This window comes from Conger conger, chromosome 5, assembly GCF_963514075.1.
Source record: "Conger conger chromosome 5, fConCon1.1, whole genome shotgun sequence".
In the NCBI taxonomy this organism is placed as follows: domain Eukaryota; kingdom Metazoa; phylum Chordata; class Actinopteri; order Anguilliformes; family Congridae; genus Conger; species Conger conger.
Genome location: NC_083764.1, coordinates 26,288,567 through 26,311,431, shown reverse-complemented (window position 1 = coordinate 26,311,431; position 22,865 = coordinate 26,288,567). Strand labels below are relative to the sequence as shown.

Sequence of the window (22,865 nt, the reverse complement as noted above, 5' to 3'; positions counted from 1 at the left end):
TTAAATCAATCCACGTGGTGAAATTGGGTGATAAGCTAAAGCTACAATAGCCTTTTAATATTTGATCTTCAAATATTAGGCTTGGCCAAGATATTTGAAGCCTTTTGTTTGGTCTAAATATAAAGATTTATGGTATGCCATAATGTATAATGTACTAATGTACGGTGCCTGACCGTTGGATTTTACCTTGCTCTCTCCGAATTGTTACTGGAGTCGTTTGGGCTAATCACAGAATATGACTGATTCTTTCATGTCCTTGGCTGTTCTGAGTGAGTCTCGAATCTGCTTCTGTAAGTGGTTCATATTAAGTACAATTCACAATGCACCCTAATGCTTTGCATAAAGTCATATCACTCGTCTTTTCTTTTAGTAAATGTGACGTAATGTGTTAAATATAAATCACGACAGCCTTTCTGATTGGATTTGATTTGAATTCCAACGTTATTGCTGTGTACTGTCCTTCATGGGTACCCGTAGGCGTTTTTCCTCCCGTTATCCTGTTCTGCGATTCTGCGGTTTGTGGTGAGATTTGAAGATCAAGTGGGCAGCTGGATAGCTATCTATATGAATAATGGATCAGATTAATAATATCCAGGTCGTTCCATGTACCAGCTCCAATCACCTGAAACCGTTCAGAGTGCATTATAGTCAGGTGAGTCTATACAGTCCTCTCGTGGGTTATCTGTAAGTGTGTATTTCAGTCCATTCATTTAACGTCATGTAGCAAGCTTGCTAGCTTGTGAGCAGCCCAACCCCCACTCATAGCTATGCTAATACTGTTATCTAGCTAGGCTCTGTATGGTTATTATAACTCTCGAATCCACACAAAATGAAATCCGAAAGCGTGTGTTAGTGATCACTGTGCATGCTTATAAACATGCATTCGTTTCTGCTACTGAATACAGGTATTGCAACCTGGCTAACTATATTAGTCCTTTTTGAGTCTCAGGTGATGGCTTGATGGTATTGTGTGGGCACATGCTTTTTATTTCTAGCAAGAACTGCTATGAAATTTGCCGCTACGCAAAATTATCAAGCTGACCTGCAAATATTCGTTCTAGAAGGGTAGATGCCAAAGTGTCATGAACATCTGTACTCGTATATCGAAACGAACTACCAAGCTCCAGTTTAGTGAAAATTGAATGCAACCATTCCAATTGCATTTTCTGTAGCAAATGAGGTCACAATTTGTGAACAAATGGCATACCACTTTCCTTTTACCTTCTGAAACATGCGAGTAGCCTTAACGTTCATTAATGGTAGACTACTTTGTAGCCTATGTATTGTCTTGTCGCGCCTTTAGTGACACTAAGCGAAATGTTGAGTTCGTCCTTAAATATTTTACAATGAATTCCATAAGGCTTTTTGGCTGTGAAAGATGCGTATACAGCTTCCTTTTTCGTTTTGATCAATAAAGTACTTTCCATGGCGAACTATGTACCCGCAGCAATTTACACATCTGTCAAACTGGCTGGCCAACTTCAAGGTTCTCAGTGCGTGCACTTGAATCGATTTGCATGGACATCCGGAGGTCATCTTGACATTTACAATGTCCTTGCCGCTTGCGAATGCTTGCTATGCGTGCGCTGGGATAGCATTGTTCAACCCAGTGTTCCTGTTTTCAGTGCGAGGTTCTGGAAACACGACAGAGAAAAGACAGAAAAATAGCCCTCCACCTTTTTTCACAACAATGCATTTGGCCAAGCGAGTAAGCAGTGTGACAGTGTTTGTGTAGATATGTAATTGTATATGCCTGCATCGGAGTTCGTAGCCTTCAACCTGCCCAACCAGGCTATATTTTGCTTGTAAGACGACTCCATATTTTTTGCAGGATAAATTAACAAATGACGCACAGTGGATAGAGTAATTTCTGTAGTTCGTAGTGCAAACTGAACATGTGGCGGATTAGTACGCATACAGCCTAATATGTATGTATGTATGTATATATGTATGTATGTATGTGTATATATACACATACAGTGGGAGCAATAATTATTTGACCCCTTGCTGATTTTGTAGGTTTGCCCACTTACAAAGAATGGAACTGTGTAGAATTTTAATCCTAGGTACATTTTAACATTGAGAGACAGAATATCACAAAATAATCCACAATAACAACATCATATAAATTTTATAAATTTAATATCATATTTTCACATGAAATAAGTATTTGATCCATAGAACAATAGGACTTAATACTTGGTGGAGAAACCTTTGTTGGCAAGCACAGAGGTCAGATGTTTGTTGTAGTTTTTCACCAGGTTTGCACAGATCTTGGGAGGGATTTTGGTCCACTCCTCTTTGTAGATCCTCTCCAAATCCTTAAGGTTCCGAGGCTGTCGCTTGGCAACTCGAAGCTTCAGCTTCCTCCACAGATTTTCGATGGGATTTAGGTCTGGAGACTGGCTAGGCCACTCCAGGACCTTAATATGCTTCTTTTTGAGCCACTCCTTTGTTGCCTTGGCCGTATGTTTTGGGTCATTGTCATGTTGGAAGACCCATCCACGACCCATTTTCAGTGCTCTCACTGAGGGAAGGAGGTTGTCACCTAAAATTTCCTGGTACATGGCCCCATTCATCCTCCCCTCGATACGGTGAAGTCGTCCTGTCCCCTTAGCTGAGAAACACCCCCAAAGCATAAGGTTTCCACCTCCATGCTTCACAGTGGGGATGGTGTTCTTGGGGTTGTACTCAGCATTTCTCTTCCTCCACGGTGAGTCGAGTTGATGCCCAATAGCTCTATTTTGGTCTCATCTGACCACATCACCTTCTCCCCAGCCTCCTCTGGATCATCCAAGTGTTCTTTGGCAAACTTCAGACAGGCCTGTACGTGCCTTCTTCAGCAGAGGAACCTTGCACTTTTAATCCTTTACGGTGTAGTGTGTTACTGATGGTTCTCTTCGTGACTGTGGTCCCAACTGCCTTCAGGTCATTAACAAGCTCCTCCTGTGTAGTACTGGGCTGGTCCCTGACCTTTCTCATGATCACTGATATCCCACGAGGCGAGATCTTGCGTGGAGCCCCAGACCGAGGGAGATTGGCGGTGACTTTGTGTTTCTTCCATTTTCTAATAATTGCTCCAACAGTTGTTAACTTCTCACCAAGCTGCTTGCTTATTTTCTTGTAGCCCATCCCAGCCAGTGCAGGTCTACAATTTTGTCCCTGATGTCCTTAGACCGCTCCTTTGTCTTGGCCATGGTGGAAACGTTGGAATCTGATTGATTGTGTGGACAGGTGTCTTTTATACAGCTGTATACGATGTAACAAGTTGTTTTGGGTAATGAGTTGAGATTAGGAGTGCTTCTTAATGGAAAACTAACTGGTCTGTGGGAGCCAGAATTATTGCTGATTGGTAGGGAATCAAATACTTATTTCATGCAAAAATACGATAATAAATTTATAACATTTATATATGTTGTTATTGTGGATTATTTTGTGATATTCTGTCTCTCAATGTTAAAATGTACCTATGATAAAAATTCTACAGAGTTCCATTCTTTGTAAGTGGGCAAACCTACAAAATCAGCAAGGGATCAAATAATTATTGCTCCCACTATATACATATATATATATATATATATATATATATATATATATATATATATATATATATATATATATATATATATGATTTGCTCTCACAGAACAATTTAGAAACATTTCCAGAACAAAGGTATTGGACACAATGGAGAGACAGGCCGGTACGAGGACAGGGTACTCCTTTTTACACACATTTTTGTAAAGGCGGTTGTGGTTCATATTGGTGGGAACTCGGGTTTAAAGTAATTCATGATGAGTAAAAACTCCATACGGTCAATATTGTAAAACTCTATGAATGAATGAATGAATGAATTCTATAAAAGCTTAAGTTTTAGACTAGTACCTCGGTATGTATCTAATATGTTACAATGTCTTGTAACTGTGCAGATTGGGTACAGACATTCTGAGATGTTAAATCTAGATATGTGCTAGATTTAAGGAAAATATTTAAGACTGGGTTTTCTAGTCAGGTTTTATACAGGACAACCAAAAGGTGGCTTTCTGAATGTATTTTTTCAAATGTAAACTCAATGTCATATGTTGGCAGCGATGTTCACTATTCATTTTCCTTCTTGTGGAACAATTGCCGAATGCATTCAGCGTTTTCCAGGTCATAGGCCTAATTATCACATTTCTGTATGTGGCATGCCCTTCATGAAATCATGGCATTTTTTCAGAGGCTTTTAGGAAGTTAAGTGGGGGTGTTGTTGTTGGGGTGGGTGTGGGGCACCTGTTTGTGTTTCTGTCTCAATTGTTTCCAGGAAACGTGTGCCTGCAGTCTTGCCATTTTTTGCAGCGTGTTAATGTTTCCTTGTATTGAAGCTGAAAATAAAGCGCCTTTTTTGTGTCTGCTGCGCCGACCCACTGGCATGAGTCATCAGCCCAAAGCGCGAGCGGAATTTCCTGGCCCTGTCTGTCCAGGTGTTCCGGAGACACTGACAAACAACACTATGTGCTGGAGAAGACTTTGACATATTGTGTTTTCACCACACATACTTGTTTGACTAGGATATTTAAAATGGGAGCTGGCATCAACACTTTTTGTAGTTGTTTGTAAATGGTGCATCATTCTGTACCTGTTAAACATTCAAGCATTTTGTGATGTTGCTGTCTGCACATTCCCTTGGAGAGTACTAGGGTATGTGTAGACTGGTATGATTAGCTTGCGATACATTTACTTAAAGGCATACTATGTAGGATTTTCACCTTGAAAATATTATGAAACAACCATGATGTTCAGTCCTTACTAAGATACACTGACTGGCAACCTGTGTAGCGTATTTCCAGGAGATTCATGCTGAAATCCAAAAGACTCCCAGACCTTCAGGGAGATGGATGTCTGATAAAAATAAAAACATTTATTTGACTGAATTCTTTGTGAGTTTGACTGCTAATGTTACAGAATTTTGGATATGTCAGTCAAGCATTTTGGCATACTTTTGAATGCCTGACTAGTATGAATGCAGTTATTACTGTAGTTTGAAAAGGTGTGATTCCAGCAGTCTGCAATAAAATGTTACAAAGCTACCCAACATAGCTAGCCAGTGCAAGTGAGACAAAAAGGATATTAAAGTGATCCATGAAGCAATGACAAGCAGTGGCTTACTTGAAAGCCCTCAGTTATGGATTATGGTTGTTGTTCTGCATGTTGGGTGTGGTATGTTTAAAATGCCTTGTGGATTTGTCTCACTTGGTTCTCAGCTTCCTCTGAGCTGCAAGATTGAGTCATTTCTCTGTGCCATAAATGTCCCTGCCAGTTCCCTCTGTGAATACTCTCTCCCACACAACCCCTCCCCATTATCCCCCCAACACAGCACCCCATACTTTTACCTGAAACAAACTGCCCCTCCCCCCACATAGCACCCAATACCCTCAGCCCATAACAGCCACCCACTCTCAAAGACCCCTTCATCACTCACTACTCACAAGAGGTACCTCCTTTCCTCTAACCCTTGCATATAAGAATGCCAAACAGTTGAAACATGCAGTGCTTCCTGTTACCATCCAGCTCAAATGTGCTGAAATATTGTGCTGTAAATTTTGGCATCTAAGCTGAAGCACTCATCCTGGGTGAAGTTCTTGTTCTGAATTGTCAGCAGGTGATGCGCTGAGAGAAGCTGTGGAACTGAAGGAACCTGACTCGTCACTTGTCACCACCCTATAAATCACACACTGTGAGGCCAGTTTCCGCTTTCTGCACTGCTTACAGCAGTTTTGTGTTGGCCATGTTGATTTTTCCGGCACTGTCTTCAGTGCATTTAGAAAAATCATAATCTATCCACATGCACACACACACTTCAGGAAAGGTGACATTCTTCAATGTGACATCCTTCAATGTGACATCCTTCAATGTTTTTTTCTGAAAGATATTCAGGCTGATATTAGGCCAATCTGCTGCTTGCAAGCGCAGATGTCTGTAGTTTGTCAGAGTGGCATTTATGAGATTGAACCTTAATGTGCTAATTTATTTGACAGTTTCATTGACTTGCTCACTTGGCTAAATCCCTGGACTGAATAGCAACAATGAACAGACTGTGGTAACCTGGCATAAACCGTTAAAGCAAGGGTTTCCAACATTCTTAATCTGAAAGCTTCCAAAACTGACCACATTTTTACCAATAACCAGTGACCACCTCAGTTATTGGTTACACCTTTATTTACCGTCACTCACTATAGGCACCAATACAGTTACTTTTAACATACTAACACATGAAAACTAGTCTAGTTTGCAATGGCATTAGAGTGTGGATCTTCTGTGGATGGTAGTCACTGACACATCCATGCCTGCCCCTTGATTGTGTCTCTGATCTGTCAGAGGTTGGGTTCATTCATTCTTCATAATTCTTCAGTAAAACACTGTAGAGGCCTATTGGGGCATTTGTAATTATCGAGCTCACCAGTGGTATCTTTCTTCTTAATGATGTTCCAAACAGTTGATTTTTGGTAAGCCTAAGGTTTGACTTATGTCTCTGACTGTTTTTTTCGTATCTCTCAGCCTCATAATCTTCATTATCCTCATTATAAGCTTCCTTGGCTTACATTGGCATAATTCTGTTCCTCATGTTGGCCAAAATCTCTAAAGGCAATCAAAACACTCAAATCACAAGAAAAATATGTATATGTGCTAGTAGGCCATGTGGGTTCTTGTTATTTAAACGTACTAGCCTTTATAGGGAAATAATCTTTATCTATTAAGTAAAGGCCTTAACATCAAGAAATGCATATCCATGAGTCAGCTATGGGCAACTGGTATTGACCAAACCTGAAGGGAAATGAGCATGGGCTGGAACAGAAAAAACCCAGGCGAATTAGAAAAGCAGAAGGAACAACAATAAAAGAACATTCAAGCCCTGTCCAAACACGAACCCTGTTCTTTGTGGGAAGATAAGAGTGTGTCAAGAGCCTCCTCTGAAGTCTGGGGGTGTGGAATAGTGAAAGGGTTACCCCATAATTTGAGAAGCCATATACGGACTTACACTGCAAACCAAAAAATCCAGACAGAGACCCAGGGGACTGCAAGAAATGTGCTTCTGAAGATCACAGAGATATGGGGAAAAAGGAAAAAACAAAATTGAGAACATTTCTTGTCATTGTTTACAGTGAGCTGGAAGCAGGATGGAGGGAGGGAGAGGGAGAAAATCTTTGTGGAAGAATTTCTGGAGAGGGGGGTTCCCGAGAAGGAATGTGTGGTCAGGTCTGCTTAAAGAAGGGTGTGGATTAGGGTGGTGTTTTTCATCATGTGTTTAAGATCCTGTCACACAATGTGCTGTGAATTTGTAGGCCGGGGACAGAATTGCGTAATTTGGCAAATGGATGGGTGTGGCATTTTGTATGGTATTGAGCTTTCTGCCAAAGATAGCAAAGTTGAATGTTTGAAAACACACTGCCGGCACCCCCCTTGTTGCATGTATCATCTACCTATCACTCCTTCTCTTGTCTCCACACTCTCTCCCTATTGCCATCCTGTTGTTAATGGTGACATCACTGCCAAGTTTCCACCTGCTTAGATTCCCACATTCTTGACCTGTGTCTGGTATGTGGGTATATGGGCACCTGGCGGTCGAGCTGCACGTTCACGCCTGTTTTCCGTTCTGGTTCCTCAGTGGTGGAATGACTTGCCTACCACTGTCAGGACAGCAGAATCCCTCCCCCTATTTCGACGCAGACTCAAAACACACCTCTTCAAACTCTACCTTAGTCCCCCCTCCTGATTTACCCCGCCCCCCCCTTCTGATACCCCTATCCCTGTCTAACCCCCCCCCCCCCCCCCCCCCAAAAAAAAAAAAAAAAAAAAAAAAAAAAAAAAAAAATTGCACTTATGATAACGACTATATGTTTAGAACAGCAGTCCAGGTGTATTTTTCTAGTTCTGGATGTGATGCTTTGACTTGTGGTAGAACCTATGCACTTGTAAGTCGCTTTGGATTAAAAGCGTCTGCCAAATGACTAAAATGTAAATGTAAATGTAAATGTAAACAACACATATGCACTGCAGAGACTAACACATACAGTAGGTGTAGCTTATGCACTAATTAAGCATGAATGGTGTCACTTATAGTGTTTCACTGGCATGGTTGCCTATAATTATGGCTATCCTGGCTGTAAGAAATGGCTGTAAGATCTCTGTAACTTTGAAAGGGTGAATGTTGGAACGCAGTTGGCAGGAGCTTCACTGACTAAGACAGCTCAACTGGCAGATGTTTCAGGAGCAACAGTAAGCCTATTCAAAGTGATGTCAGCTTGGAACTTTTGCTGAGAAAGACGTCATTGGGAAAGCTCAACAGTTGGTAGAAGCGCGTACTCAAGTTGCGATGTCCATGTATTACTTGAAGGTACTAGGCAAAACAGAACTGCAGAACAATAGCAGTATAAGCATCCAGGTTAACCAAACAGTGCTGGCCCAACACCTTAAAAAATAGTTTTGAATTAATTCACCCCCTTGAATTTTTGTCACATTTGTCTTGTTACACCTTGAGATTGTATTGCTGTGAAATTCTTTTTTTTCTTTGCCAACGCAATACATTCTGCACATACATGTGCATTTATGATAAAACTATCAGCTGATTTGCTGATCCACCAGTTGTCCTTCTGCAGAAACTTTGTTTGGTGCTTTGGCTTTGACTGCCCCCCTTTTTGTTGCTACCTTAATCGATTCTGGGCAAAACCAGTTCCTTTTCACAGTCCTCCTCAGATGACTAAAGTGCAATCATGGTACTTGTCTTGGGATTACAAATTTGAGAAGAGTGAGGGACTGCTGGTGTGACTGACAGATGGTGTGGTCAGTGCTGACCTTTAAATCCCACCCCCCATGGTGCCAGGCTGTGTGCTGACCCTTGGTCCCTGGGAGCCCTGCTTTTTGGCTATAATTTTTTTGGGGGGTGGGTTGGAGGGGTGTTGGGGTAGGAAGTCAAGAATTGCCCAGTTTACCCCAGGATGAGACTTAAAGTGAGAAATTATTGGCACCCTTAATAAAAATGAAGAAAATATATTTAGTATTTAGTAAACAACACATATATTAGCCTACTCTATGTATATGTTATGTTCAAACATTTAGGAAAAGTATATACTTTCATTTCAATAAATTTTTTCTCATGCAGAAAGGGAAATACCCAACATGCTACTAGCCAGCAAAAGAAAGGAGGATCCAATAGGTGCTCTACAACCAGGACAGATAGATTACACAAGACTCCTTGGGACAACTTCCTCGGGACTAACCCAAAATAAGAGACGGTGGAGCAGAACAAATGCACTCTTGTTCATTGTGAGACTGACGTTTCAATGTCTTCCTCAAAAACTGAAGCATGGACCGCACCCAGAGGTATGTATAGGGTGCGCATGTGTCAAGATCATGCAGTTCCTTACAAATCATATTCACATACATATAATGTGACTCAATGTTACATGAAATATAGATGACTCAATGTTACATGAAAAAGATTTTATCGTTTTTAAAATCTACGTTCATGTTCACTTCTGTTCACCAAGATATTAACTGTAAAAGGCTTTTTGACCAGGGGTTCCCAAATCTTTGCATATGACTGGCTGTATATATCCAAAATGCCTCCGAGCAATTTCTCAACAATATCTTCGCCTCTGGTTGACAGGGTTACTTTCTCAATACCCCAAGATTTCAAAGACCACAGCGATAGAACCCTTTAGGGGGAGCTGGTAGCCAGGAAGGTTTATTTTGGGGGGCTTCTTACAGCACTGTGAACAAATTTATCCTCTATGTGACAAAGCCTTCTGAAGCACACTAGGGGAGGTTCAGAGAAAGACTTTTTTGAAGAGGGAGGAAAGGCCAATGTCTCAATGCCATGTTTTTTCACTTTCCCAGCAAGTGGATTGAACTCAGTGGAGAGGCAAATCCGAGGGGGTGTGCCACGTTTGGTTTTTTGGAGAGTAGGGAATTCCTGTCAGTATGACGGATATGTTTAATGGCGGCGGTGATGTTGGCAGCATTGTATCCTCTATCAAGAAATCTGTTCTGCAAATCTGGTATACAGGCTCTATACATCCAGCAATGCCAGAATGGTGTTAGGGTTCACGCTAATATCTTTGATAGCCCTTAGTCAGATGTGTCAGCCCTAGGTATGAGGGCTGTGTGGGAACCAATTTCTTGATGAAGAAATCGATATACGGTGAAAGAGGTTCTGTCAAACTACCATTGCTGGACACTATGGGGTGCAGGGGAGGGTTCGATATATATTTGTGAATTTTAGGAAAGCCATAGGAAAATGGCATGTCGGGGTAATTAAAAGATCCCTTTCATTTTCTGTAATCCAACCCTCAGACTGAGCATTATCAATGGTAGTGTCGATCTCCGATTTGATGCGTTCTGTGGGGTTTGACCGTAGGGGTGCATAGGGGTGCAAGTTTCAATGTTTTTTTCTCAAATACTCGAATACTTTTTTTTTTGTTGGTAAAAATCATAGGTGTCAAAATTATTGGCACCCCTCGCAATTATTATTAGTGAAACGGAACGATGTGAAATTGGCAATTAAATTTTTTTTGTGCATGGGAAAAGCCAAATAACTTTCAATTCAGAAGAGAAAGTCGGTAACCCTCAGAAGTCTGGTAATGGATACACAAAATAAGAATTTCAGAGATTGGTCACATTTGGGGTCACCAAGTTGCATTAGAATTATGATTGGAAGAGTGAGCTATGGTCAGATTAGACCAACATTTTTGGCTTTACACACCATTAATATGTTTGGCAGCAAAAGAGGACAAGCAAACACACCTCATGCCTACTGACAAATATGGAAGTGGGTCATTGATTTTTTGAAGATGTTTTACTGCCTTGGTTGTGGTCCAGGGACAATATTTAATATCAATGGCACAATGATTTCAACAAAGTACCTGGACATTTTGGCAGAATCTGATTGTCTCTTCGAGGAAGCTGAGACTTGCTCATATGCAAAGGAATAAACCAACATTTTGGGAAGTGTAAGTTTTCATTTTCATTTTTGTGCATTCAATGGCTCGGTTTCTATGTTAGCAGTAGCATAATGTGTTAACTTAGCTTAATCACTTGACTATAGGAGTCAGTAGCCTTTCTCCTTCAAAGTGAAGAAATACACCTTACAGCAACTCTGAAGCTGCCTTATTTACACAAGGTATCGTGTATTGGAAATAGCTAAAATCTTTTTTAAAAACGAGACATTGTTTCAGAGAAGGTTTTTACCTTCCTCTCATTGTATTGCATGGCATGTCTGTAATTTTGTATGTTTATTTGTACTGTATATCTTGCAGAAAGTCTGTCTTAGAAACAATTGTCTAATTTAAAGGTACAATAGGTAAGATTTTTGTGTTAAAACATTGTTACAAGACCATTGTAAATCCCTTCCTATCCTTAAAAAAAGGCTCACTGACATGTTGACTCACCCTCTGCCTGTGTTTATAGTCCTTAAATTTGGGTTTCAAAGTGTACATTTGTCGGGCCGTCACTCTGTATCAAAACATTGTACAGCTGTACAACAATTCAAGTTCATTGGTTGAAAATTGGTTATAACTGCCACAGCCAATGGCGTGGGGGCTTGTTCGTGTAGCTGCCTAAATTGCAAGCTGAAACTATAGTTATGAAATAATGGCAGTTTGTTATCGGTAGCAACAAGCAAATTAGCTATAGTTAGCTTGACGAATTTACAAACATCCACTTACGATAAAATATAGGCTATACAAACATAGTAGCAATTGCACAAGTGTTTCAGGAAATTCAGGTAGCTGACTATCCATCCATCCATTATCTGAACCCGCTTATCCTGATCAGGGTCGCAGGGAGGCTGGAGCCTATCCCAGCATACATTGGGCGAAAGGCAGGAATACACCCTGGACAGGTCGCCAGTCCATCGCAGGGCACACACACCATTCACTCACACATTCACACCTATGGGCAATTTAGACTCTCCAATCGGCCTAACCTGCATGTCTTTGGACTGTGGGACGAAACCGGAGGGAACCCACGCAGACACAGGGAGAACATGCAAACTCCGCACAGAGAGGCCCCAGCCGACGGGGATTCGAACCCAGGACCTCCTTGCTGTGAGGCGGCAGTGCTACCCACTGCACCATCCATTGTTACTGATAGCGAACAGGTATTGTAGTCTAACTAGATAAGCAATAGTATACTGAGTTTCAGTGATAGCTTCTCTGAAGTGCAATTTGGGCAGCTACACGTTCCTTTTATCTTTTTATGTGTGCAGTCATCCGTGTTTAGCTAAACCTTTATTTCTCTCAAATTGTAAGGTACAGTTGCATCGTTTGTGGTAGACTATCATATCTTAGTTATATAGCCAGCTAGTTACGTAGCCAAATAACTTGCTTGCTCACAATATAGTTGGTTAGCTAAAGTGAAAACAAAAAATATAAATAGTGTTGTGTACCACACCAAAGTCAAGATTTCATAAAGCCATGTTCAGCCAACATTTTCTTATTAGAACAGTACGAAAAGACTGCAGCCTCTGTTGCAATTGTCACTGTCAGCTTTCCAAAACAGTGCCCGCGAACACTGAACTGTATAATAACGCTTTATATTACACATTATATTCATAGACTGTGGGAAGCATGAACAGTGTTGTGGTTTGAGGTTGTTTGTTGTTGCAATTCCTCTCTTGACTGTTAGAAATCCAAAATTACCTATTGTACCTTTAATTTAAAAAAACCTAACACAAGGCAAAAAACAGACATTCCTCCATAGGATTATTATTTGTTTTAGGGTTTGAAATACGTATATCCCCATTCACTCTAAAGTTGGGCTAGGCTCAAACATGAAGGTGTCAGATTTGGTTTGATGGGCTTGGGCTCTAAGCTTTCTAGAAACTAGGATAATTGAAAACTATCCCACTTTAGGTGATTACATTTTCCTTTCAAATGATCCACTAGAGGGAGACTGCACGTAAACTGCTTATATCATATACTGTCTGTTTTTAATGGCTTAAATATCCCGGGGGGCCTTCTTGGTCATCAGACACAATGTTTGAACATGCAACCTCCTACGTCCCATTCCTTCTACCACGCACACTGCCACCATTGCCCACGCACCCTTCCCTTGTGTGTACGTGCAGCTTCGCATCCCAGAGTGCACTGCTGCATCCTGGGCAGATCCTGAGAGCCACACCCTCAGTCAAAGAAAGGAAAACTGACTTGCTTCCCAAGACTATATAACACCATTTCCCTGCTACACCCCCATTTCAACCCCACACCCTCCACCCCGATATGAGACTTTGGTCTCAGAAAGAGGGGAAAGAAGCAAGCCAAAAGGCTTTTTTTCCCACTATACTTGGAGCCATGGTTATGTCGACAGGGCGAGCCGACCGTTCTGGTCATTGTGTGTGTGTCCTGTGTGTCGCTTCCCACTGAGATTGTGAATTGTTAAGGCGAACAATGCTGTGGTTCTCCCTGGAAAAAGAGCCTCATAAATCAACCGCCACGTCGCCAACGCGGAGAACAGGACCGCGGTTTTCGATCTGGGGGGGGGGGGGGGGCCTAACGTTTCTCCCCAATTTGTTTTGTTGTTGGTGATGAATGCAAAGGCAACCGGAGTATCCATCACTCATTTATTGGGGTGTTTGAAAAGCTTTTTGTGTTCAGCTGCGTCTGGAGCTTCTCGGCAGGGGCTTGGCTTGGTCTCCGTGATTCTGCTTGCGGCACGATGGGCTGACGCCACCACACCTGTCTGGCAAATCTTGGGGCTGCTCCTTTTAAACGGACGGTCCAGGGGAGCTGTAACCGAGGGGTCAGTGTTGCAAACTAGCCTGGGGCTCATTCTCCCACAATTCCACAATTGTCATAGAAACAAGGGGCTTGACTTTTTACCTGAGGGGTTCTTGTGGTCCCCTTTGTGCAAAGCTAGTAGGCAGTCTAGTTGATTGGTGGGTATCTTGTGGGGACGGTCACTGCTGCATGAGATCGAGGAAGTGGAGGAAGTTGTAAGATGCAAGGTTTTTGGGTGTTGCAAAGAATGCAGATGGTCTCTACTTTTTTTTTTTTTTTTTTTTTTTTCAGTTCTTCTGCCTCACAAGGACATTTGCAGAAGCACACACATGCAAACACGCATGCGCTACTCTCCAGATCAACCCTAACTGTCAGGAAGAATCCAGGCTGACCCAAGGTTTTTGTGCTGTGATGTGGTATTGGGGTTGGTGAGAACCCTCCATGCAGATGAGATTCCCATGTGATCTGATGTGAGATGTGAGCCCGCAGTGAGTTCCTATTCTATATTAGGTTCACAGTCTCACCTCTAGTGACAACAGAAAGAAATGACGCCATAATTTACCATCTTCGTCTCATGACTTACCCTACACTGCTCGCCATATGGCACTTGTCATCCATTTTTGCTGTCACACACACTCTCCAACCTTCAAAAGGAAGATAGCACTGATTCAGAAATCTGTCTGGCTGTATTGGTCTAGGGAAATATGTGGCTGCGCAGTGATGCTATTTTCTGGACCCAAACAAGAGTACAACATGGGTGACACTCTGCACTAAGCCTTTATGTATACCTCTGCAGATACTTGCTTGTGCATTTACAACCCCACTGCCCCCTCTAAAAATGCAATTGCAAAGCATCTGCGCAGAGGAGAAGTTGTCGGGCAGGAAAACCTGTGAGATGGGGCGAGGGTGCTTTAGTCCCAGGAGGCTGAGAGACACATGGCAGGAATCAAAGCCTGCCATTGTCTATCACGGCGTGACGGCAATTGACATCGGCATCTGCCGAGGTCGCCGCATAATAAACCGGGCCAGCGATAATTGGACTTTAAACACCTAAAAGAACAAGATCACCCCCTGCCATCCCCTCATCAATTTGAGTAGGAGACCTGTCTTTCTGGCACCGCGGGGGGTAGGCAGAAGCACATTAAGGTGCTGCCGAGGTCCTACCCACATAATCTTTATAGTAATCTTTGTAGCTGCCGATTCTCTCAGCCCCCGGCGGTCTATTCACATTGACCCCATGAGCGGCCCTGCTAATGAGCGACTTCCACCAGCTGTGACTGCCGTTGGAACGGTCTTTACCCGCCACAACATGAGGTTTTGATATTCAAACCTGTCTTTCTGTCTGCGGATGTTGGAGGAGGCTGTGTTCGTTTTTGAACGAAGTTGATTTGTGGGTAGGTGGGTTGGTGTGGACTTGTGAGCTTGGATGTGAGGACACTTTCTCATGGACTTTAGGTTGAGGGGAATCAATAGTGGAATGCTAATCATAGTACAGAGTTATAACTTGCAGTGAGGCAACAAGTACAAGAACCCAGTGCTTGTTAGGAGGCCCATGTCTTGGCCCAACATGCTATCATCCTGGGTGACTGAAACCTTCCCATCCGTGGGTGACATTAGAGCCAACTGTGCCACCCAGCAGCTCCTGGTGAGCACATTTTCTCTGAAATGTATGGCACCACAAGTCTATTGGAAAGCACTGTTATGATGTAATGTAGGTCACGTAAGTGTGCAGTGAGGCTATTATTTTAATTAGGCTATGTTTTTCTTTTGTAAGGATGTAAATTCAGTGAGCATTTTATTAGTTATTTATTACACTTATTTTTTAGACTTCTGCTGCTGTAGCCTATCCACTTAAGAGGTTTGATGAGTTGTGTGTTTTGAGATGCTCTTCTGCATACCACTGTTTTAATGCGTGGTTAAATGGTTGGTATTTATATCACTCCTTTATCGAAAACGCTGTGCAGTTGGCACACCAATGGCAATTGGCTTCCATGCAAGGAACCAACCAGCATATCAGGAGCATTTGGGAGTTAGGTGTCTTGCTCAGGGACACTTCGACACACCCAGGGATCGAACTGGCAACCCTTAAACTTCCAGACAACTGCTCTTACCGCCTGAGCCAATGTCGAGCCATTAGAAGTAGAGTGGTCGGCTATAGCTACTTCAGCCTTTTAATATTTGATCTTAAAATATCAGGATTGGTCCACAACTATGTGCTGAAGTGCACACTTACCTTTTGCATGCTTCCTACCCACGTGTGTGTGAATCACTTTGAAGGCCACAGGGGTAGGTCCATGCCAATTCAACACACTTTTGGACCACATCGTCACAGATTGTAATATGACGTGTCATGCTGATTTGGTTTATAAGAAACCCCTGAAACTGAAATTAAATTTTTCTCTGATTATTAATCTGGTCGATATGGGCTAACAAAATTTGCTGCAATTAGCATGACTCTTGACTTTGACTTGCCCTATTACAGTGGTTTATACTTCTATTGCCCTAACTCCTGTCGGTGGTAGAGAAATGGTTGTTATATCACTTTATAGGTCTTTCATATACAATGTTCACCATGAAATGTAATATAATTATGAGTGATTATAATCTTGAAATCTGATTTGCGAAAAGAAAAAACTATATTTTAAAATGGATTACATTTTCAGCAAAGTTATTTTATAATATCTCTAGAAAATCTGGTCTTGGATATTTGATTCATTGCCAAGATATCATTACTTATCTGTAGTAGCATTACACAGTTTTGTATCCCTCATACTTCCTTACTACTCAAATTTACCTTCATTTTAAAAAATCTTCCAATTTATGCCAAATGAATGTTGTATTTAATGTGCAAATAGTCTAGTAAGACGTTTAGACAGGCTGCACTGCAAAGACGTGTGCACTTTGGGTAATGTTTAGATTAATATCTGTAAAGTTTCAGTGGTGCTGGGTGCAAATAAGGACTGAAAATATGCCAAACACCCTTTTGCAATACCCACAACGAGCTTCAATATCAACAAAACTGCTATGTTTCAGGCAAAATAGTCTTTGTGTGGTAAGACACGGTACAAGTTTGGTTCATTTGTTTCTCATTTGACTCCTCTTGTGTTGTCTTAATGCAACCATGCCAACACTCCACCCCTGTAACTATGCATTCAAGTGCACACTTGTCAGAATGGCTAACTTTCAGCACTTCCCCCCCATTTGAAGGAGTGCATGTTGTGGTTCACTTACACATAGGTTACAGCCCAGTGCAGTGATTGTCATGTAGCCGCTGTCTTTGTATTTCAGATAAGTAGGTATACGGAAATGGTGAAGCCCTGTTGGTTGTCCAACCAAAACATTTTAACATTTTGCCATGTCTTGTGCAGTCCATGTTTTCATTCATGCATTTGTCGTTGCCACCTCTGGAGTTTATAAACCCTGTGCAAGTACAATCAAGATTTGTTACAGATTGTCTCATACAACCTGTACAATTTTGCACAGCATTTCTCCTAAAAGAAGACATTGTTGATTGTACTAGAACTTTGTGTGTGTCTTCACTGTGTGTGCTGTGGGTTTTTGGGAAAGTCTCAGGGCTCTATTGTGTTATCAGACCATGGTCATGTCTGTTTCACAGTGATAAGATCTAAAGGCAGCACAGACATCCCCTCTAAACATTGATAAGGCTGTAGGCCCAGAATATCTTCTGGCATGCAAGCTGTTGTGACTGGATGTAATCCCTCTGATCTTACCCAGAATCTTGGTTTCCACTGTACACATAGCTTCAATGCTCAACCAATCAGTGAGAGTGTTTCTACATGGTCATCACTGGTCCCTCGTTTGGAGGCGGGGTCTTACAGCGGGCAGGCGAAGTTATTGATCTGGCCTGGTGACCCTCAGAGACATAGCCCTAGTTAAACCCCAGTCAGGGTATCACCCACAGAATCCTGCAATTACGCATAAAAGGCTTCACATTTTTCTGAACAAAAATGTCCGTGGGTGTTTTGAGAAAGGGGGATAAACATTCTTAAATCGTGTAACTTTTGGGATTACGCTGCGTTATGTAAATTCCTAAGCACAGTGCAGCATGTCATGACCTGAGAGCTTTTGAAATAAATTAAATATTAGCTTTTTATGCCTCACCCTGCTGCTTATGGTGTTTCCAAACTCCCTGCTATATACATAGTTCATCCATCAGGTAGTGGATGGTTGAAGTTGAGGTGTGTAACAATGGGGCTTCCAGAACGTTCCAATGTCAGCACAACCTCGTAGACACTGGGTAACGTGTAATGTGTAGAGTTTGTGGGTTGGGTATGCCAGCAAAGGGCCTGGGAAATCTTACTCCAATAAAATCTGAAATTCCTTGGCAGCGTGGTTTCCTATTGAACTCAAAATGTGGAGACTTTTGGGTAGTTGCAGTCTGCATAGAGAGGTTTCTAGTCTCAACTAGTAGTGCTTAGGCTGTCAGCACTGCCATTAAGTTCATAAAATGCCTGAGTGAATCCTCAGCTCAGTAGCAGAGCTACTGGACAGTGCTTGATCAAGGCTCTAACTGTTGTCTGTGGCATTATAACTCTGAAAATCCCATTGCTTTTTTAGCCTGTGGACGTGATAGTTTAATTGCAATATGGTATCCAGCATTCTTTTACATTTTTCACAAAAATTCTGATTTTCTGCCTTTCATTTTGTTTTATTCACAGAATGGGACAAAGAAGTCATGGGACTTCATGCGAACTCATGAAAGGTGAGAATATCATTTATCCTTTTCTTGTTTTTGTTGATTTTCAGCTGCTTTTTATTCTGCAATTTCCTTCTTTCCAGGCCGACATACAGCACCTAAACGCTGCATTGCAGCAGCTGAGCTGCACAGATATTTTTGCAGTGGTTGTGCAGCTGTGAAGCTGGAAATTACGGAAGTCAGGGGCTGTCCTGACCATGGAGCATGATGTACATCAGGCTTTACAGTGGTTTCACCATCAGCCCTTAAGCTCTGATTTAGCGGAAAGATCCAGAAGATTACAAGCAGTTGCATTGTATTGACAATGTACTTATTCTACGCTCACCATCCGCATTGGGACAAAGGCCATTCTGACAGGAGCTGCTAAGGGTGGGGGGTGCGTGGTGAATCAATTTCCTCAGTGAAATATAAGAAATGCGACACTGACTTTTTATTCAGAGTAACCACTGTATTATACTACTATGCAATTATTATTCTGTTAGATTATTATCAGGTTAGAGATGCCTTACCATGGTGTCGCAGGGCCACTATGTCTACAGGCTTTGGTCACAGCCTGACTTGATTAACCATTAATTGCCGTAATTAATAATCATATGTATTATGTTTAAATATTAATTGATAAAAACAATAAATTATTGTTCTAGTTTGTGTTTTACATAGCTTGAAGAATTACCCTGTATTCTAGCTTAATTTGACTTATAAATCGAAGGAATTATCACCAGCAGCAGAAGTCTAAAAAATAAGTAATAAATACCTAATAAAGTGCTTAGTGAGTGTACAATAGGAAATAGTTCCCACAGAAAATATACCATTTTCCATGTTCGTAATACATACAACAACTTCTTTAATCCAGAAATTGGCTTGATTATCATAACATATCCACCAGGCAGGTCTTCAAAAATCTACCAATGCGGTTGGTTTACTAATCTGCATCAGGGTGTGCTGATGACTAGTAAGCTGAAACACATTGCCGCAACACATTTTAAAGAATCTGCTTGGTGGGTGTTAATAAAGGCATTTTTATCTATTTAAAAAAAAAAAAAAATGACAGTGGATTGGTGTTATTTTTCAAGATCTACTTATATTGCATTTCTTTGTTTATGAATTTTCTTGGTATTTTTCACGATGAGCTCAGTCAATGGACACCCTTTAAAGAGCTCTGTGACACTGGGTCACTCTCTCTGGCAGTGCTCCTTTCTGCCTTATCTTCACATAGTCCTTCACATAATGCAATATTAGCATCCCTGTGTTCTCCAGGGAGATGTTCCACAACAGCTCTTTGTCCTGGAGGAGCAGACCCAGGCAGCAAGTTCAGCCTGTCGAGACCTTTTTGACAAAAATGAGTTAGTGTGATAAATGCTATATGTTGTTTATAGGGCACTTAAACATACAGTATGTGTGAAACTTTACAGAAAAATACTGTTTAAAAGTATGAAAAAAATGCTGCATTTAAAAGGTTATGTGCTTGGGGCTTTTTAACTTTGGTATCTTTGAAGCTCAATATCAGCTCAATAAGAACACAGATAGAACCATATAATTTCAAGGTCATGCTGTGTAAAAGCACACTGTCTGAACGGTAGAAAGGCAAGGGAGGAAAGGACTACAGCAGAGCAGAGAAGGAGAGAGGAAGAACAATATGTGGGCGGGTGGGTGCGAGGCCATTGGAGCAGACGGCCTTTGCGTTTTACTGTTGCTGGAGGCGCTGTCCTTTATCTACCCTCGGTCCAGTTCAGCGTTACAGAGCTGGAGGAGGGCATTGAGTCAATTCTAAAGGTGAGGCCATTAACCCTCTAAGGTATAAACTCATTAATTCAGTACAGTCCATACACTAGTCCTGTTGTTTTCATTCTGTACTCTAGCACATTGGATTTGAAATGAAATAATAATAACAATACAGAGCCAAAACAACAGAAATTGTGTCACTGTCCAAATACTTATGGACTGCATGGTATGTGATTTTGAATGTTCTGAAATGGTGACTGTTCAAAGGCCTTCTGTTCAGCTAATTAGAACCACACTGGGCTCTCTGACGTAGGCCTTGTGATCAATAGTCGGGGTGTTCCCTATAATGAGAGAGCAGGCAGGGGCGGGTGGGGGGTGGCCTTGTGGTTAAGCTTTGATGATGGGAGTGTGAGGGTGAGATGGCCCACGGTTTCTTGCAGTTTAAATGTTTGGAGACTTTTAAAGTCTGTCTCCACTGGAAAAAATAACTCAAAATGCGGAGAAGTGTACATTAAGATTCTCATTAGCTGCTCAATTCCTTTTTTCATATTCACACTTTTTTTTGATGAAAAGCTTGACATGGTTTAGCTGGTTGACCAGTTCAGGTCAGGAGGGTTCCTTTTTGTTTGTTTTTGTTTTAATGGTAATCAATGTGCCTGAAACAAAGACATTCAGAATACATTCATTCATGTATACAAAGGTTGGTAAAACAACACTGCTGGATAGAACAGTCTACACCCCCAAGGAATTTAGCATTTGGAGCTCAATATACTTAATTTACTTTCTCTGCATTTTTAAATTTTTTCAAGTGGAGCTTCCCATTAACCCCTTAAGTGAATTAAGTTTTTGTATTAATTCCTTTTTTCAAGGTGCTATTTTCAGTCACTATGGTAACAGGATATTCTGTTTGAAAGTGTTAAAACTCAAAGTTATGTCTGTATAACCTGTTTTAAGATGCTATTGCTTTAGCGACAGCTACGGTGGCCAATGCGTGCAAAGCACAGTAGAGAATCAGAAAACGCAGCAATAACTTATAAAACAGAACCACAAATCAGAAACCACAATTTCAAATCAAAACCCCAAAATACAAAGCACAGCGACAAGTTAGGAAGCAATATACTAAATTAGAAATACATCGGCAAAAAACTGAAAAACCTAACAGTATGTCAACCGGAAAGGTAATTACTTATTGAATCAGAGCATCTGATTGGGCAGATATAGTGTCAATAGATTAGACTGACAATGCGTCACCGCCATGGCCACGGCACTTCTCGGGGACAGGCATAGCACAGTGGGAATAGGGTAGCCTGTTTGACCTAATATAGCGATATTTTTGAGAACAATATCCAATATTCTTTAAATTATATTTCTGATTATTTCTTATTATTCCATAGCGAACTAAATGTCGTTTCTAAATGTAAGAATGTGCTAACTTGGAGAAACGTTCAAATGTCGTTTACTTAGAATATCTCTGGAGGAATTATCATTGTTGTCCGTATCGCCATTACATACTTCTACAAGAGTACTTCTTCAAATGAAGGCTATTATCTACGTTTTGTATACTGTACCTCGCTCTGGATAAGAGTGCTTGCCAAAATGCCATTAATGTAATGTATAGGCTCTCTAGAACACGATGAGCCCACTTAGGAGCTTCTCTGAATTCAATTGTGGAGAAAATGTGTTACCCCCATCCGTGTGCAAGAAAATACTGTATCACTTGTGCCCAACCAAGAACTGACTACTGGCATGTTATTGAAGTGACGACTGAAAAGCATTTTAGCTAATGACATTACTCTTCCAATGGTGTATAGTTTGTTAGGCTTGTATACAATAACACAGCATTTTTCACCTGCGTAACGAAACATATGCACAGTAACTCTCAGTTCTTCAGATTTTCAATCAAAAAAGGTTGACATTTACAACAAAAAATGCCTATAAAGAGGACTTCCTTTGGAGGACTTCCAAGGGATCTCTCGCTTGAGTTAATATTTCTGAAGAAGACAAAGAAAGCACAGTTGACTCCACAATAGAGTGCGTTCGTGAGCATCTACAGTCAGGGCCATAAATATTGGGACATTGACACAATTCTCCTCTTTTTGGCTCTGTACAACACCACAATGGTTTTAAAATGGAACGAACAAGATATGCTTTAACTGCAGACTTTCAGCTTTAATTTTGCATTTACATCCAAATCAGGTGAACGGTGTAGGAATTACAACAGTTTCTATATGTGCCTCCCACTTTTTAAGGGACCAAAAGTAATGGGACAATTGGCTGCTCAGCTGTTCCATGGCCAGGTGTGTGTTATAGAGCTGTCACTATCAGTGAAGCAAGCCATCATTAGGCTGAAAAATCAAAACAAACCCATCAGAGAGATAGCAAAAACATTAGGTGTGGCCAAATCAACTGTTTGGAACATTCTTAAAAAGAAAGAACGCACCGGTGAGCTCAGCAACACCAAAAGATCCGGAAGACCACGGAAAACAACTGTGGTGGATGACAGAATAATTATTTCCCTGGTGAAGAAAAACCCCTTCACAACAGTTGGCCAGATCAAGAACACTCCAGGAGGTAGGTGTATGTGTGTCAAAGTCAACAATCAAGAGAAGACTTCAACAGAGTGAATACAGAGGGTTCACCACAAGATGTAAACCATTGGTGAGCCTCAAAAACA

General features: G+C 41.3%; 1 protein-coding gene across 3 annotated transcripts in view; it reads left to right on the top strand.

Annotated features, from left to right (window-relative positions):
* The first annotated feature begins 462 nt into the window (after positions 1-462).
* The window catches only part of LOC133129157 (uridine diphosphate glucose pyrophosphatase NUDT14-like), a 39,202-nt gene continuing 16,799 nt past the window's right edge, over positions 463-22,865 (top strand). The window contains exons 1-3 of one of the 3 annotated variants that reach the window (XM_061243034.1): positions 513-652; positions 9,138-9,358; positions 18,432-18,475. In XM_061243034.1, the coding sequence (XP_061099018.1) occupies positions 9,155-9,358; positions 18,432-18,475 (248 nt within the window). In that variant the 5' untranslated portion in view covers positions 513-652; positions 9,138-9,154. Of the gene's footprint in view, positions 653-9,137; positions 9,359-18,431; positions 18,476-18,552; positions 19,348-22,865 lie in introns of those variants that run through there. The other 2 variants (XR_009708800.1, XM_061243035.1) reach the window with 2 other exon arrangements.